Raw genomic sequence first — 16,598 nt, 5'->3', positions numbered from 1 at the left:
CACCGTGAGCTGCCCCTCAGGTATCTTCAAGAGTCACCTTTCACTTAGCTGTGTGCAGACACTGCGCTAGGTCCTGGGGTGGGGGTGGGATGCAAAGAATGGAAATGCATCCGCCGTATCCCTGGACCACGCACAGTCAGGCTCTAGTGCGGCCAAGAGAATGGCAATGGCCCCCAAACACTTCTCTTCCCCATGAGAAGGCCAAATGGGCACATCACGGTTCTGCTTTGTGAATCATCCCATGGAACTTTCCCCACAAAGCCAGCCTCCCCCAACCCCCTTACATTCCCCTCCTCTCTTACCTCGGTCTGTCATGCGCCTAAAAAGTGAACTCCTTTCAACACCCACCTAATACGTGCACTATTACAAATATCAATAGGAGACACCCCCAAATCCCATTCCAAATTCCCAAGCCAAGTGCCAGGATTTCAGCTTCGCTCGGGACCTGTCCATGGTCCTCTCAGTTAGCACACAGAATCAAGAGGTGGTCTTTGGGCAGTAGATTTACCTGCTCAGGTGTGTTGAACTGGCGCTATAAAAATACATTTTTTCCTGAGCTCACAGTGGCAGCTGACGGCTAAGAAATGCCTAGCACAAAGGCAAGGGGACATGGAGTATTTACTGAACAAAGGGACAATCAAGAGCTGACGTTATTTGTTCAATGGAATCAGCCCCACCCCTACCCTCTGTATGTAGCCATCCCTCTCCTGCTCCCTCTCCCATGAGTTCCTCTTGCTTTGGGTCTGATATGAACGTGCTTTCCTGGCTGCAGTGATACGGGGCTGCCTCAGCACACTTGGAGGCTCTGACTCAGGGGCTGCGAGGGAAGAGGAGGTGCTGGGCTGACCCCACCTCCCCAGAGCACACCTCTTACCCCTGAATTGTGCTGCATCTGCAGAAGCCCTGCCCACCCAGGGATCCATGTCTCTGCCATGAGCCTCCGGGCTTGTCTATTCCCAATAAACTGACTGTTCCCAGGCTACAGGAATCAGGATTATTGGCACTGCTCTGTGGAGGGCAATGAGGCTGAAGGGGAAATGATGGGCAGCTTTGGGGAACTGGGGGCCGGTGCGGGGTGTGGGGTTGGGAGTGGAAATAGAGGTTATTATACAAAAGGGAAAACTACATATGAATGATTGGCAAGTGGCCTGTGGAGTGAGTGTGGAGCCATGCAAATTCCACTTAAAACCTGCACATCACACCCCAATAGTTTGCAAGTCACCTGCCACGTTAAAAACCACAGCCCTATTCCCCACAGGCCTCCTCACCACATGGTCCCCCGCGTATGTCCTAGAGAAAGTCTGTCATGTCTGTACTCAGCAGCCTCAAAGCCTGGGCTCTGCCTCCCCAGCCAGGTCCCCAGGCAGGGCAGGTGCAGGCCTGGGGAAAGCAGGGAAGACGGGCAACAGACTGGCCAGGGCGGGGCACACCCTAGCCTCCTCTCCCTCTCGGGAGCCCCAAGACCTGGAAATGAGACTTGGTGGCAGCGGTTCCACCCTCTGCCTGGCCCTGATACCCTCCCTGTTGCCTCAGTGATCCCCTGTAACAATCCCCCCATTACAGATGCCCCCTTGTGGCTCCCCTCTCTTGAGCGCTGGGATGCAGCTCCTCTTCCCCCACAGCCCCGCATAGGGCATCTCTTCTGTGCCAAGCCCTGCATTAGAAGCTGGTGATACAGAGGTGACTACAACACGCTCAGAACCCTAGGGTGACTCTCAGCCTCACAGAGGAGTCATAAGCAGTGACAGCCAGAGAGAATGGAAACGACAAGAAAAAGCAACTTGTGATTATGCCAATCAAGGAGATCAGAGAGAAGTTCACAGAGAAGATTACAATGGTAGGGTCTGAACGGACAAGGGTTACTGATTTATGGGCAGGATATTCAAAAGAACCCATCCACTTGCTTTTTCATTCATTCAATATAATATTTATCAAGCACCTTTTATGGGTCAGACCACCCAGGGGCTGGTGTCTCTGTGGTGAACAAGGCAGCCCCAGTCAGGGCTGACCTACCAGTAGGGACAGCAGACACAGTTCCTAGAGCCCATGGTAGGGACCATAAACTGGTGCCGCCACTTTGGAAAACAGTCTGGCAGTTCCTCAAAATGTTAAACATAGAGTTACCATGTGACCCAGCAATTCCACTCCTAGGTAGATACCCAAGAGAAATGAAAACATGTCCACACAAAATCTTGTACGTGAATGTTCATAGCATCACTATTCCAAGAAGTGGAAACAACCAAATGTCCATCAGTGGATGAATGGATAATCAAAATTTGGTCTATCCATACAATGAAATATTATTTGGCCATAAAAAGGAGTGAAGTACAAATACGTGCTCCAACATGGATGAACCTTGAAAACATGAGGGAGATAAAAGAAGCCAGACACAGAGACCACAAATTCTATGATTCCGTTCATATGAAATTCCAGATTAGGGAAATCTATAGAGACAGAAAGCAGATCCGTGGTTGCCTAGTGGGCTGGAGGGAAGAGAAGATGGGGTGGGGGGGACAGCCAAAGGTTTCTTTTGAGGCAATGAGAACATTCTAAAAGGGACTGGGTGATGGTTGCACTTATCTGGGAATATACTAAAACCACTGAATTGTACATTTTAAATGAGCGAATTATATGATATGTGAATTATATCTTAATAAAGCTGTTTTTAAAAAATGGGGCCCTGGCCCCAATCCATGCTCCTGGGGCTTACAGCCTACCTGAGGGTACAGACCTGGAACAGGAAATTACAGATGTCAGGCTTGTTGTGAAGGAGGACATAACTGAGGGTCCCACCCTGGTCACAGGCCTCGGGAAGGTCCCCAGAGGAGGGGGCAGGCAAGCTGGATCCCAAAGGCCAGCAGGACTGAGGGGAAGCAAGGAAGCCCAGCGGGGGCTCCAGGCTGAGGGATCAGCAGCCATGAGCCAGAGTGCGCAGCGTCAGACGGGAGAGGGCTGGTGACTTCAGGGATGCACATCCTCACCCAGGGAAGGAGGGGACGGGACAACGGGGGCCTCATGGCCTCCATTCCCACTTGAAGTCCTGTCACTCTGGACCTGGCCCTAGAGCCAGCTAAGCTCCTTGCTGATTAAGCACTCAAAGCTCTGAAAACTACAGGAATGCTCTGGCCTGCAGTCCGCAAAAACAGAGATGACAGTAGGCCACCCACCTCTGTCCCAAAGATGACTACCCAAGGCCCAGGAGACACCCCAGTGGAGTAAAGGAGGAGAAGGAGAGAAGAGTCCCCCACCCTCACCATGAGGTGGGCTTGAGCCTGGCGACCATCCCTTTGGGAATTCCCATCCCAGAGTGGCCCAGGCCCCAGGGGAAGGGAGACTTGTCTGGAACCATCCACTAGGCAGACTCATCCCAGTAGTGAGGGCACCCCAGCTCAGTCCTGGATGTGAGCTACAGGCCCCGCACGCCCTTCTAGAGCCTCCCCCAGGGGATCCCCCTCAGTGCTGTGCAGCCGTGCCCCCATTCTCCCCCTCCCTCCAGGGAGGAGGTGACTCTAGGCAGACAGGACAAAAGTGCTTCCTGGTGGTTCCCTGGGCGGTTCACCTCCATCACCTGGGCAAACATCTGAGCTTCTCCCAGGACCTGCCTTGCACCTACAGGGAGGATCAGGGCCCGCCCTACCCTCGGAAGGAAGGGACAACTGACTGCTGGAAGCCAGAGCCTCCCTGCATTCCACTCGGCCTCGGGAATCCAAATCCCAGCCCTTCCCAGAGCGCCCCCATGAGGACAGGTGGGGAACAGCCCAAAGAGGCCTGGGGTGGGTGGGAGGACCCTGAATGAAGCCCCTTGTTTTTGTGTCTGTCTCCCCCGAATGTCTCCCATTTCTTGTCCCTCTTCTCCCTAGGAGAGCCTTCCTTGCCCCACTGCCTCCTCTCTCAGATGCCCTCTGCCCTTCCCCTGGGTCCCCCAGGATCCCTTCCTCATCCCAGTCCCATCAGTGGCCCCAGGTGGACCCACTACCGCTGCTCTCCCCTTGGGGCTCGGATTGGGGGAAATGGCTGCAGAAATGGAACTGTGGGCAGAAGAGGGAAACTTCTTAGGATCACTGAGTCTGGTAAAAGGAAGAGGGCTGCGCCCAGCAGGCATCCCAGCACCTAATCTTGATGTCGGGCTCACATCAGCACCCAATAAAGGTTTGTTGAAGCAAACTGACCTGCACGCTTGCGAGCAGGTCACCTGTCACATTTCACCCCGACAGGGGATAACTGTGTGGGCAAGTGAAGAATTTGGGCTAAACCTGAAAAAACTCATCCTGCCTGAAAGGGTGGGGAGGGACTCAAGCAAGAGGAGTGCTTTGACTCTCCTGGAAGGTATTTAGATTCTATCCAAGCATCACTAGTCTGTCAGGGCAGAGGGCTCTCTCCTCATCGCCCCCCTCCTTCTGCTGGGGGAATGCTGAGCTTCCCTTCCCACCAGGGCAGGTCTCAGCGTGACCACTCCCAGTGAGTGCCTCTCTCCTGCACAAACTTGTCCCTAGGCAAAACGGAAACACTCTGAAGAAGGCGGCTTTAGCAAAGCCTTCTCACCATCTGGATTTCCCTGTCACCCTCCTCCCCTCCCACAGGCACGCGCGCACACACACACACACAATCACACACACAGTGCAGCCACGGTGCGGCCAGGGTTCGCAGGCTCTGCTCAGCCAACCAGAATGGCCCCCTCCCCTCCCATCCCCTCCTCCCCGCCTTGCCCTCATCAGCAGTTCCCCCTCCGCCCCAGGCGGTTAGCATCAAGATGAGCCAGCAATCTGTCTACACTAGCTCAGCCAGCAGATCTCAGGATTACATCCAGACCAACTCTCAACAGGAAGCAGAAACTGTCAGAGCAGCAAAAGCCCCAGCCCAGAGTTTCCAGGGCAACTCCACCCCTCTCCCCACCTGCCACCCTTTAAAAAATGGCTGAGGATTGTGTTTTGCACTGTCTGGTGAGATAATGCCTCAGAACTATAAACTGCTGATGGCGACAGCCCATCTCCGAAAAGGGGTCATGTGTGACTGGTCTCAATTACCCCCACCCCGCCTGGGCTGTTAAGGTTGAAGGAAGCTGAGCCACGGGACAGCCCCGGGAATGGCTGGTGGGGTAATGATGCCGCAGCCACTGGCACGGGAAGCAGGTGGGGTGCTGGATGGGAACAGAGGTGACGGCTTACCAGTGAAAGGAGGATTGTGCAAAAGAGAGGGGAAGAGGGCAGAGAGAAAAAGAGGGGGACGGAGGGGGGAAAGAAATGGATGACAGTGACCACACCAGGCTCCGCACAGCACACACCCCAAACATTTTCACGTGTAACCCGCACATACTGTGCAGTAGGTATAATTCCATCTTACAGATGAAGAACCTGAGGCTTAGAGAGGTTAAACAATTTCCCCAGGTCATTTGTATACCATGGAGGGCGAATGTTGCACAGTGATAATAAAAGGCAAGCAGACTTTTAGTTGGGTGTATTGTTGTTTTTAAGTTCTCTACAGACAAGCACCCCTGACTGCCTGCATCCAGGGTGTGCCACTACCGTGCCCTTCCCATGCCACTGCCCAAGGTCACACTGCTGACTGACGGCAAAATTGGGTTTGAACCCAGTTCCATTTGACACCAAGGGCTGTGTCAAGTCTTCCGTTCCCGGCCTGGCACACTCACTGGTGTCCTCTATGCCATCCCTCCTGCTCCCTTCCCCTTTTCCCCTCCACAGGGGTCCCGCATCCCCTTCCCAGCCACCTGGATCCCCTTGCCTGGCCTCAGCGGAGGGGGATGCCCTTTCCTCCAAGCAGCCAGGCTCGCACCCCAAGAGGCTGGAGCTGGAGGGCAAACTGGGTTGACCCTCTCTGAGCTCTTGGATTTCGGCACCATCCTCCTCAGGGTCATTCCTGTTCATTTTGGAGACTAGAGTCTCCTCTTCCTGAGATACTTACAAAGCCAAATGCCCAAATTCCTCTTCTTTCACCCCCTGTCCTCTCTCCCTTTTTCCTCCTGCTTTTAATCTTGGTGGTGTCTTCATTCATTCAACAAAACCATATAGCATGCCTCCCACATGTCCCCACTATCCTAAGCAGGAGACACAGAGGAGGAAAAAAACACACAGCAGTGCCTGCCTCCTGAAGCTTATATTCCAGCCTGGGAAGACAGATGATAAACAGGCAAATCCATGCAGGAAAGGACCTCAGACTGTAAGCACTGTTAAGGAGAAGAGGAAGCGGGGAGGGGGAATAGAGAGTACATGGGGGAGGGGGCTTTAAAGAGGGGGCGACCCATGAGCAAAGAACTGGGAGAGCTGAGGGACCTGGCCATGTAGCCATTTGCAGGAAAAGAGTTCCCAGCAGAAAACAAAACAAAACAAAAAAAACAGCAAATGGGAAAGCGTCTGAGTAGGAGTTTTCCTGCCTGTCTGATGGACACACAGGAGGCCAGGGTGGCTGGAGCTGGGTGAGCAGTAGGACGGATAGAGGGAAGTGAGGTCAGTGAAAGAGGAGGGCAGACTATGGAGAGTCCTGTATGGCATTTACTCTGAGCAGGATGGGAAACCACTAGAGGCATATGAGCTTAGAAATGGCATGATCTGACATGTTTTTAAAGGACCATTCTGACTATGGTGTTAAGGAAAATCAGAGGGGGCAAAGGAGGAAGCAGGGTGACCAGCTGGAAGGATACTTCAATAGACCCTGTGAGGAGTGATGGGCTTGGACCAATATGGTAGCAGTGGGGTGATGAGAAATAGTAGGAGTCCAGGTATATTTTGAAGGTAGGACTTGCCAATGGATTGAATGTGCGATATGGAAAAAGTTGAGGAATAAAGGATGACTCCCAGATTTTTGGCCTGAGTCACTACAAGGATAGTGAGCCTGGCAAGTGGAACATATTTCATAGGAACAATCAATCGGGAGAACAGCTTTGGATAGATGAAGGTTGAGATACCTAATCGATATCCAAGTAGAGATGTTGATCAAAATATACATGTGGGCCACAGAAGGGATGTCTGGGATAGAGATGCACCTTGGCAGTCATCAGTGGAAAGATGGTATTTAAGTCATGAGGCTGCATGATGTCATGAAGGGAACAAGTATAGATAAAGACATGAACAGGTACAAGGGCTGAGCCCAATGATGCTGTGGTGTGTACAGGTTGGGGATATGAGGATAAACTGGTTGAGAAAACTGAAAAGAAGCAGTCAGTAATATGTAAAGAAAATCAGGAGAATGTGGTGTCTGGAAACCAAAAGAAGAAATTGTTTTAAGGAAAAGGGAATGATCAACTATGTCAAATCCTGCTAAGTTAAATGAGAGCTGAGAACAGACCAATGAATTTAGCAACCTGGAGGTCACTTGCAATCTTCACAAGAAGTATTGTGTTATTATTATTTTTCTGCTTCTCCCTTTAGACATACACCTGATAGCTGGGTCTGTATAAAAGAGTAGTAAACTAGGAACAGAGGAAAACTTCCTCAACTTGATAAAAAATATATATATCTACCAAAAAACTACAGCTAACATTGTACTTAATGGTAAGAAACTTGAAGATTTCCCACCAAAAATCAGGAATAAGGCAAAGATGTCCCCTCTCACCACTGCTTTTCAACATCACATGCAGTAAGACAAGAAAAAGAAATCAAAGGTATAGAGATTGGGAAGGAAGAAAATAGTGAAGACCTGAGCTGGATAGCTCCAGAGAAAAGCACATATCCCCTTCCAAGTAGAATCCCAAGTGAGCATCCAGTCAAGCACAAGTTCCCCCAGGCACAGACAAGTAGGACAAATCATGTCACTCTCTAGAATAGAAAAGGCAAACATCTGTCTCTGGGTCCTGAAATACCTGTGATATTGATTAACAATGATAATGATATCCAGTGACTTAGAACTTTTCATCTCCTACCCAGATTCTTATTGCTTGGTGTCTCTCCCTCCTAACCAAAGATTCATCAATAATGCAAGAAACCTGCATAGGCAGGACTATAGATCAGCCCTAATGTGTATTTTGGGGGCTCAAAATCATGTGGTTAACTTTCCACACAGATACATGGCCAAATCATACAGAATTCTGGCCTCAAATTATGCCACAAAAGTATTGGTTGGTGGAAGTCCTCAAGATTAATCTCCCCCCACCACCATGAGGATAGAGACCATCTTTTCATCTCTGTACCCTCGGCACCAAGCACATTACCTGAGAGAGAGTAAGTGGTAATTGTCAAATGAATAAATGAATGTATGAATGAATGGATCTCCTTTGAGTGTCTCAAATCAGACATGTATCTACACTACCTCAAGTGAGCTTTAGTGACGATTCAACTTTTATGTAAACGGTGAAATCAGATCATAGAGGTCAGATAAAACACTGCAAAATGTTTTTGGACTGCTTAATCCATCTACAGGGATGCAACAAACTGTATTCTCACCGTATCATTTCTTACTTAGAGCTATGAAGACCCTGCCTGTCTTCTGCACACCCCCGTCTATTGAGGGGGTTATCTGCATAGCTGCATCCCTTGCAGCCTCTGGCTGGAGCAGTTGCCATCCTAACTTTCTGGTGGTTAGCCACACTTGCTGTGGAAAGTCTATTGGATTTATGGCCAAAGCAAATTAAGGTCCCCATAATGGCAATTGTGGTCGACTTGTGGAAAAAGTAGGACCATAACGTTTATGTGTTTATACGTTTTTAATGTTTATAGGTTTGATGTTATGGCCCTGATTCTGAGGATCATAGGTGTGTCTGAGATTAGCTCATTGTGAAGGAGGTTACAGGCTGGAAGAGTTTCTGCTAACTACCCAAGCTCATAAATGCTTCCGAATGGCTTTTTCCATTTTTATGGGGCCAATCCTCAGGTCCCCACACACATAAAAGAGCTGAGAGGGATCCACTGGCCTCAGAGGGACTCCCAGCTCCAGCTCACCCTGCTCTGCCGTCGCTGCTTGGCTCTCAGCCAGGACACCATCATGTCTCGCCGATCCCACACAGTCAGCTCTGGTCGCCGTGTGGGCAGCTTCAGCTCTTGCTCAGCAATGACCCCCCAGAACCTGAACCACTTCCGGGCCAGCTCTGTCTCCTGCAGGAGTGGGCGCAGCTTCCAGGGTCTTAGCGGCTTTGGCAGTCGGAGTGTCATCAGGTTTGGATCGTGCTCACCCAGGATAGCAGCTGTGTGCCCTCGGCCCATCCGCTGCGGAGTTGGCTTTGGTTTTGGCAGTGGGATGGCCTTTGGCTTTGGTGATGGTAGTGGTGCTGGTCTGGGGTTTGGAGCCGGCAGTGGCCTCGGCTATGGCTTCAGCGGCCCTGGCTTTGGCTACCGAGTTGGAGGAGCTGGAGTGCCAGCAGCCCCATCCATCACAGCAGTGACTGTTAACCAGAGCCTGCTGACCCCTCTCAGCCTGGAGATTGACCCTAATGTCCAGAGGGTGAAGAAGCATGAGAAGGAGCAAATCAAGACCCTCAACAGCAAATTTGCCTCCTTCATTGACAAGGTACTTGTGACAGCTCAACCTCTGGGTCTGGGATGATGAGACCTAAATGCACTGAGATGTTCTTTCCCTTCAGAAGAACTGGTCCAGACCTAGGGCATCGACCTTCACCCCAGATCCTTCAGGCATCGGCCAAAGGCATGGCAGTATGATTTCTGGGTCACTCTGCTGCAGAGCAAGGACGAGCCTGAGGAAACGCTGCATGGAGGGATAGATTAAGACAGTGGTGGTGTCTTCTGGGGGAAGGAGGAACATCCAGCCAAATCTGAAGGCATCTGAACAAGCTAAGACCTACCACCTAGCCACTTAGAAATATCTCCCAGACAGGCTAGAAACACGAACACCTACACCAGGTGTTGGCTGGTACAGGTTTAAGAGGTGTTATCCTTTGAGATCCTCATGCTTTCTTTGAAGTTTTCACGGTTTCTGAGGCTGAGTGGCCACACCTGTTCAGGCTTAAAGAAATGGAGAATGGAGTTGAGTAATTTTTGTACAAAGCAAAGAATTCATACCTCTCCCCCACCTGGGATATCCAGATTCAGCCGAGTCGCCTAGATTGAGGGAAAGAGTAGGGAATGACCACTGGTGGTCACTGGTCTTCAGTCTGATGAGAGGAACAGAGAGGTGGAACTGACAGAGAGGTGGAACTGACACAGCCCCAAACCCATGTCCATGAAGACACGGGATGCTCTGTTGTGTCTGAGATTGGAAACTCACCTCTGTGAGCTTCATTTCACTCTGAAATGAGGGGTTGGAGCAAATGGTCTCTATGTTCTCCTCCAGCTCTATAAGTCTCAGCTGATGGAATTTCTGGGGTGATGGGTATGACTTATGACCTGAGAATTCCCACCTCCTAATACCACATCCCAGCCCAATGTACTTTACTTCTGCTCCTCATTCCCTGCTAGGGATGGCTGAAATCAGTTTTCAGATGTAGGCAAACCCCAGCTCAGGTAGAATCGATCTCCAACTTCCCAGTGAACCAGCCCTCACCTTTCTCAGAGGGTTGAAAGGGAAATGGTTGAAGAGCTTTGGTTCCAAAGCTTCTGTTTGTAGCTAAGCCTGGTTGAGCATGAGGAGGGGTCGCAGACCCGCTCCGCCAGATTCTACTGAGTTAGAGGAGGAGCTGAAGTCAACAGAGGAGGGAACGATGTCACCACAAGTTTAAGTCACCTCTGGCCATCTGAGCAACGTTGACATATAGGTAACTATATCAAGCACTTCAATTGCCATGTCTTTGCCCCTGTGGATTTAGGTGCGGTTCCTGGAACAGCAGAATAAGCTCCTAGAGACCAAGTGGAACTTCCTCCAAGAGCAGAAATGTGCCAGGAGCAACCTGGAGCCCCTCTTCGAGAACTACATCACCAACCTGCAGAGGCAGCTGGACGTAGTGAACAGCGAACGGGCCCGGCTGGAGGCTGAGAGGAACAGCATGCAGGATGTCCTTGAGGGTTTCAAGAAGAAGTGAGTGGCTGCTGGACTGCACTGACCTAGGATGGGCATGGGCTGGTCCCCAAAGCAGCAGCCAAGCTTGGATGAGAGCTGCTGGAAGGATCAGGGTTGAATGCTGGTTTCAATTCCCAGCCTGAAGACAGGGGTGGGGACGTGATATGTATGGGAGGAGGAGGCCCTCCATGGGTCCTGAGGAAAAAGGGGACTTGGAATTGGGCATGGTTGTCCCTAATCCTGCCTGTGAGCATGGGTGAGTTGACCCCAGAAAAGGAAACTCTCTGGTTTTGAGAACAGTGCCCAAGTCCAGCCACAAATAGGGTCCTACTTCCTCTAAGGTCAAGTGCAATGACCCTAAGGCTTTTCCAGCAGAGGAGCACAGCAAAGGTCCAGATTTTTAGACCCCGCATCCAATTTGAGAAAATAAAAGGGATTTGGAGAAACCAAGGGCTGTGGACTCATAAAAGGTCTTAAAGATGGGACAGAGTGGTTGAAAACATGCAGATGGCAACAGGGAGCCAGGCTCCTGGATGGAGCACAGAAGTCACAAGAGGTGATAACTGGGGAGCTGGGAGTAATGGGCTCTCAGTTCAGAGTGAGAACTCACCCTCTTCATCCTTATCATCCAGGTATGAAGAGGAGGTGGGACTCCGGGCCAATGCTGAGAATGAGTTTGTGGCTCTGAAGAAGGTAAGGAGAGCAACAGGCCCAGGTAAACTTCTCCTCCAGGCAGGCAAATGTTCTCGCAACTCCAGGACACTGCCCGGGCAGCCCTGCGAATACTCACACACAGGGGACCCCACTGTTGCGGTCACAGCAGCTTCCCTTCGAAGTTCTGATTTGGCCTCCAATGACTTAGGATTGGGTCTTCATGAGAGCAGAGGTCTGAAGGGATGACATTTGAAGAGTCTTGGATTATCCAGACTCTTCTTGCCTCTAAATAAGCATCAGAAAATGTCCAGCATCCCTGGGGGTTTCATGCTGTATAAGGGAGAAGAACAAGAGTCACTAATCTGTATTTCCACCCAATGACTTTCCCATCTGTCCCACTTGGCCTGGCCCTGTGGGAACTGGCCTGGTCTTCCCACCCACCTCCAGAGCCTGCCAAGGTGGGGAGGTGAAACAGTGCACAGGTAATGAGCATTTTATCCTTCTCTCTTTGATACAGGATGTGGATACAGTTTTCTTAAATAAGTCTGATCTAGAAGCCAACGTGGATACCTTAACTCAGGATATCGACTTCCTGAAAACCCTATACATGGCGGTAAGGGCTCATCCCCTCTGAGCCATCCAAGGAGCTCAATGCATGGTCTGGACTCCTTGGGGGATTCACTGGATTAGCGTATTTTCTAACATTTGGTATCATACATCTTTCCTCCCATCAAATCTATATCCTCTATATGTTGATGTATGTACAAGTGGAGAAGGTAAGGGGAGCAGACTTCTCAGCAGCCTGACTCAGGTCTATGAATCAACTCCTTGGATCTATGAGCCAACTCCTTGTGGACCAATCAAAAGACTGGGGTCTAGGAATGTCACTTCCTATCTACTGATGAGAAGACCCTGGAAAACTGATTTGCTAGGAGATGCAAGAAAAATTGTGTTACCTAATTAGTCAAATGAACTAGCTATCTTTTGCTTCTGTTTGGTCTGGGACAGACCCAATCAGAGCTAAATGGCTGGCTCTGAGTGGAAAGGCTGAAGAAAGCTCCCTCTGGGGCCCTCACCTTGGAGGCCAGTTCCCAGCCCTCCCCCAGCCCCACCCCCGGTTCTATTAAGGACTTGGGATATAGGAATTCCTAGACCACCATGTTCTAGGATATTGTCAGCTCTCAACGATCCAGACCGGCACAGCCACTGTGTGGATAAACCAAAGAAAGTTTAAGCTTTAGCATGGTCTCACTCCTCTCCATCAAGTCCCTAGGCCCCCATGGTTTTAATAGTCACCTAAGAAGTTAAGGTGTTAAAGGGATGTCTCCTAGTATATAACAAGGGTTTAAGTCAAACTGAAACGGTTCTGGGCCACCTCTTTTTCTTTGCTTTTGGTTTGGATGATCTGCCCCATTGCTTTGCTCTGAACAAACAAGAAGTGCTCTCTCTCCTGACTCCGCATCCTGGGGACCCTGTGGCAGAGCCCCGGCCACTGACGGGACGCTGAGCCCATATGTTTCGCTGATCCTACAACACAGGAAATCCAGTTGCTGCAGTCACACATCTCTGAGACATCAGTCATCGTGAAGATGGACAACAGCCGGGACCTGAACTTTGATGGGATCATCGCTGATATCAAGGCCCAGTATGAAGAGATCGCCAGGCGCAGTCGGGCTGATGCAGAGGCCTGGTACCAGACCAAGGTGGGCAGGAGGGCGCTGGGGAAAGGGTGTAGGCAGCCCTGGGGTCAGACTCATGGATGACAAAGTGGGCTGTGATCTTGACCCAATCTTCAAGCCCTCAGAATACCCCTTTCTCCCCCACCCCCCAGTATGAGAAGATGCGGGTGACAGCTGGCCAACACTGTGACAACCTGCGTAACACTCGGGATGAGATCAATGAGCTGACCCGCCTGATCCAGAGGCTGAAGGCAGAGATCGAGCACGCCAAGGCTCAGGTGGGCGAAATAAAGGAGAGAAAGCCCCACAGGGAGGACAGGCAGGGCCCCAAGCTTTGGGGAGCCCAAGTCAGAAGATGTGGGGGAGGCCACCAGGACCCAGAAACAGAGAAATATAGGAATTAGTCCAGGAAGACTTCCTGGGGGAGGAAAATGTGGAACCAGGGAAAGAGTCTCCCATGTAGAAGGAAAGACCTGGGGCTGACTTAGAGGGGCAGGTGAAGCAGAAAGAATGGCTTTACTCTCTGGACCCCATTGGTCTTAGAGCAGCAGAAATCAGTAAGTGCAAAATCAGTGAGGATAGAAATGGAAGATAAGCAATGTTCCGCTCCCTGGTGACATCAAACTACAGGATGACAATCCCTGGGAAAGCAGCCTCCACGGGCTCCATCCCTGGCTTAGCACCAGGCTATGTGCCCACTCACAGGCGGCAGAGTTTCTAGCCTGACCTGAGGATCCCCTAGTCCCTGCCAAAGCCCACCTGCAAACTGCCCTCCCCCCAGCGGTGCAAGCTGGAGGCCTCTGTGGCCGAGGCAGAGCAGCGGGGCGAGGCAGCCCTCAGCGACGCCAAGTGCAAGCTGGCGGAGTTGGAGGCCGCCCTGCAGCAGGCCAAGCAGGACATGGCACGGCAGCTGAAGGAGTACCAGGAGCTGATGAACGTCAAGCTGGCCCTGGACATCGAGATCGCCACCTATAAGCGCCTGCTGGAGGGCGAGGAGATCCGGTAAGTGCTCTCAGGGCAGTAGGTGGGAGTGGGGTCAGACTTCCGGCTTCTAGAAAGACTAAGTGGGGGAGGGAACTACGTGAAGAATTGCTGGAATGGGCACTCTCTAGAGGTAACTATTTTTTCTGCAAACCTTAGATGGGTTGCCCTTGGCAGGGGTTTAGAAGATGGCTCTAGATCTGTGCCTCTCAGTGCAAGCCTGTAGACAGGCTGCACCAGAATCATGGGGAGTTCTGCTTGATTGGTTAGCTTGTTTTAAAATAAGAAAGAAAGAAAAGAAGAAGACATTCCCTCAAATATTTTGATACAATAGTTTTGGGGCAGGGATTAGGAACGTGTCGTTTTTCAAAGCTCCCTGATGCTTGTGCAGCCAAGGGCGAGAACCACTGGTACACTGGTCCACTGAGCGAAGAAAGCCCTCTGATAGCACCTAGGTTTTCAGGGAATGACACCTTGTGAACTTGTTTCTTTCTCTCTCCAGGATCTATGAAGGTGTTGGACCAGTAGACATATGTAAGAACCTTCAGTCTTTTCCTCTTCACACATTTCTCTCCTGGGGCCCTTCAAATTTCCTTTAAACTCAAGCCCACGTTGGGGTCAGGAGCCCATGGCCAGATTGGCCATGACAGCCAGGGGAGCAGGGACCATCTGGCCCCTAAACTGAGAGCATCCCTTTAGCTGAGGTCTGAGACATCCCCAGAGCCTTCCTCCCCGGAGCTAAGCAATCACAAAGGTTTGCAGGGCCTGGTAGGTGGGAGAGGGTTCCAGAAGAGAGTCAGCCTTTTTGCTTTGGGTGGTCTTGTCCCTCAAGGGCAAAGACCGGAGGAGGAATGGAAAGGCCTGTGCCAGGGAGTTCCCTCCCCTCCTGATGGCAGAGGATGGCAAGGCTAAACGCAAGTCCCCTTGCTGCTGCTGCGGCTACTGCCGCCAAACAAAGCGCTCAGGGCCTGTGCTGGGCTCTGCAGGATAGGGACACAAACAAGGTGAGACCCAGCCCCTCCTCTCCAGAATTATAATCTTCTTGAGATGGGTCCTATCCACTGTCAACCTAATTCTCAAAACCCCGGGGGGAGGAATAGGCACGGGCATCCCCCTTTTACTCGATCAGAGAAAATACAGGACTCGCCAGAAACCACAAAGGTAGTCAGTGGCACGGCCAGAATTCAAACCCAGATTTCTGATCCAAAAGCGCAAATATACACAGCTGTGTATGCTAAACCGGGTGGGTCACAGATGGCAGGAAGGATTCTGGTGAGAGGAGAAGGAAGACAGGGGGGCCGTCCACCCTGGGGGCTGGTCTAAGCAAGGTTTAATCAGATTAGGGTCCTGGGTCATGGGGGTGTGCCCAGTGAAGACCAGAGGGCTAGAGGGCGGAGCCATCAGTGGGTCAGGAGGAACGAAGGACTACCTTTTTGATGGGCAATGTGGGGCCCGCCAAGGAGCATGGTATCATCGGAAGAGAGAAGCCCTGTGGCTTCATGGAAGCTACTGACGCAGCTGCTGGGTAATCCAGGTCACTACCCGCCTCACTCAGCCCAACCTGACTTTGGCCGTATATAAATGATGGTGGACTTACGGCTATATGCCAACACCTGGGGAACTGGCTGAATTCTTCCATTTTAGTCCGAATGTTTGACTTCAGTGGAGTCGCAGCCTTTGAGACACCCAGACAAGAGAAGGGAAAAGTGGGTACTGACTATGTAGACAGTAGGAACTACTTGGACCCAGGCCACTTCCCCTGATGCCGCCGCCCGTCCCTCCCCCCACCCCCAGTGGGAGGCGGAGGAGGAGGCAGCCTCACTGAGGGTTTCATCCTCCCACAGCGGTGAGCAGCTCCCGGGGCGGCCTGGTGTGCGGGCCCGAGCCTCCGGTCACCACCTGCAGCCTCTCCCGCGGCGGGGTCACCATCTCGGGCCTCAGCAGCATCCGGTCCAGCGGCTTCTGCGGCTCGAGCGTGGGCGGGGCCCAGGTCGTGGGCGGCGGGGACGCGCTGAGCGCGGCCTCCCGGGGGGGCTCGGTGCTGGTGGGCGAGACCTGCGCCCCCAGCGTCCCCTGCCCGCTGCCCACCGAGGGCGGCTTCAGCAGCCGCGGTTCCAGCGTCCGCCTCGTGTCCACCACCACCTCCCGACGGACCAAGTACTGAGAGCCGAGCGCCGGCCAGCCACCGACCGGGAAGAACCATCTCCATGTCTTCTGCTTCTGTCCCCACCGTGCCCGGACTCTGGGCCGAGGGCGCTCTAGGTACCCCTCCTGCCAAGAAGCCAAGGGCTGCTCTGCCTGGCCTGTGCCCTCTGGGGAGATTTTTTTCACCACCTACATGCTCCATCCACAGCCCCAGCGGACTGGCCTCTCCCTGACTCCCAATTT

The 16,598-nt window shown here is 51.9% G+C and overlaps 1 protein-coding gene across 1 annotated transcript; it reads left to right on the top strand.

Annotated features, from left to right (window-relative positions):
- Positions 1–8,931: 8,931 nt before the first annotated feature.
- On the top strand, positions 8,932–16,374 carry KRT84 (keratin 84). Its single transcript, XM_068561191.1, has 9 exons — positions 8,932–9,453; positions 10,706–10,914; positions 11,529–11,589; positions 12,068–12,163; positions 13,089–13,253; positions 13,382–13,507; positions 14,011–14,231; positions 14,713–14,744; positions 16,055–16,374. The coding sequence occupies exons 1-9, from the start codon at positions 8,932–8,934 to the stop codon at positions 16,372–16,374; spliced, it is 1,752 nt and encodes a 583-aa protein (XP_068417292.1).
- Positions 16,375–16,598: the final 224 nt, after the last annotated feature.

Source organism: Eschrichtius robustus, chromosome 13, assembly GCF_028021215.1.
Source record: "Eschrichtius robustus isolate mEscRob2 chromosome 13, mEscRob2.pri, whole genome shotgun sequence".
In the NCBI taxonomy this organism is placed as follows: Eukaryota; Metazoa; Chordata; class Mammalia; order Artiodactyla; family Eschrichtiidae; genus Eschrichtius; species Eschrichtius robustus.
This window is presented reverse-complemented; position numbering and strand designations above follow the sequence as displayed.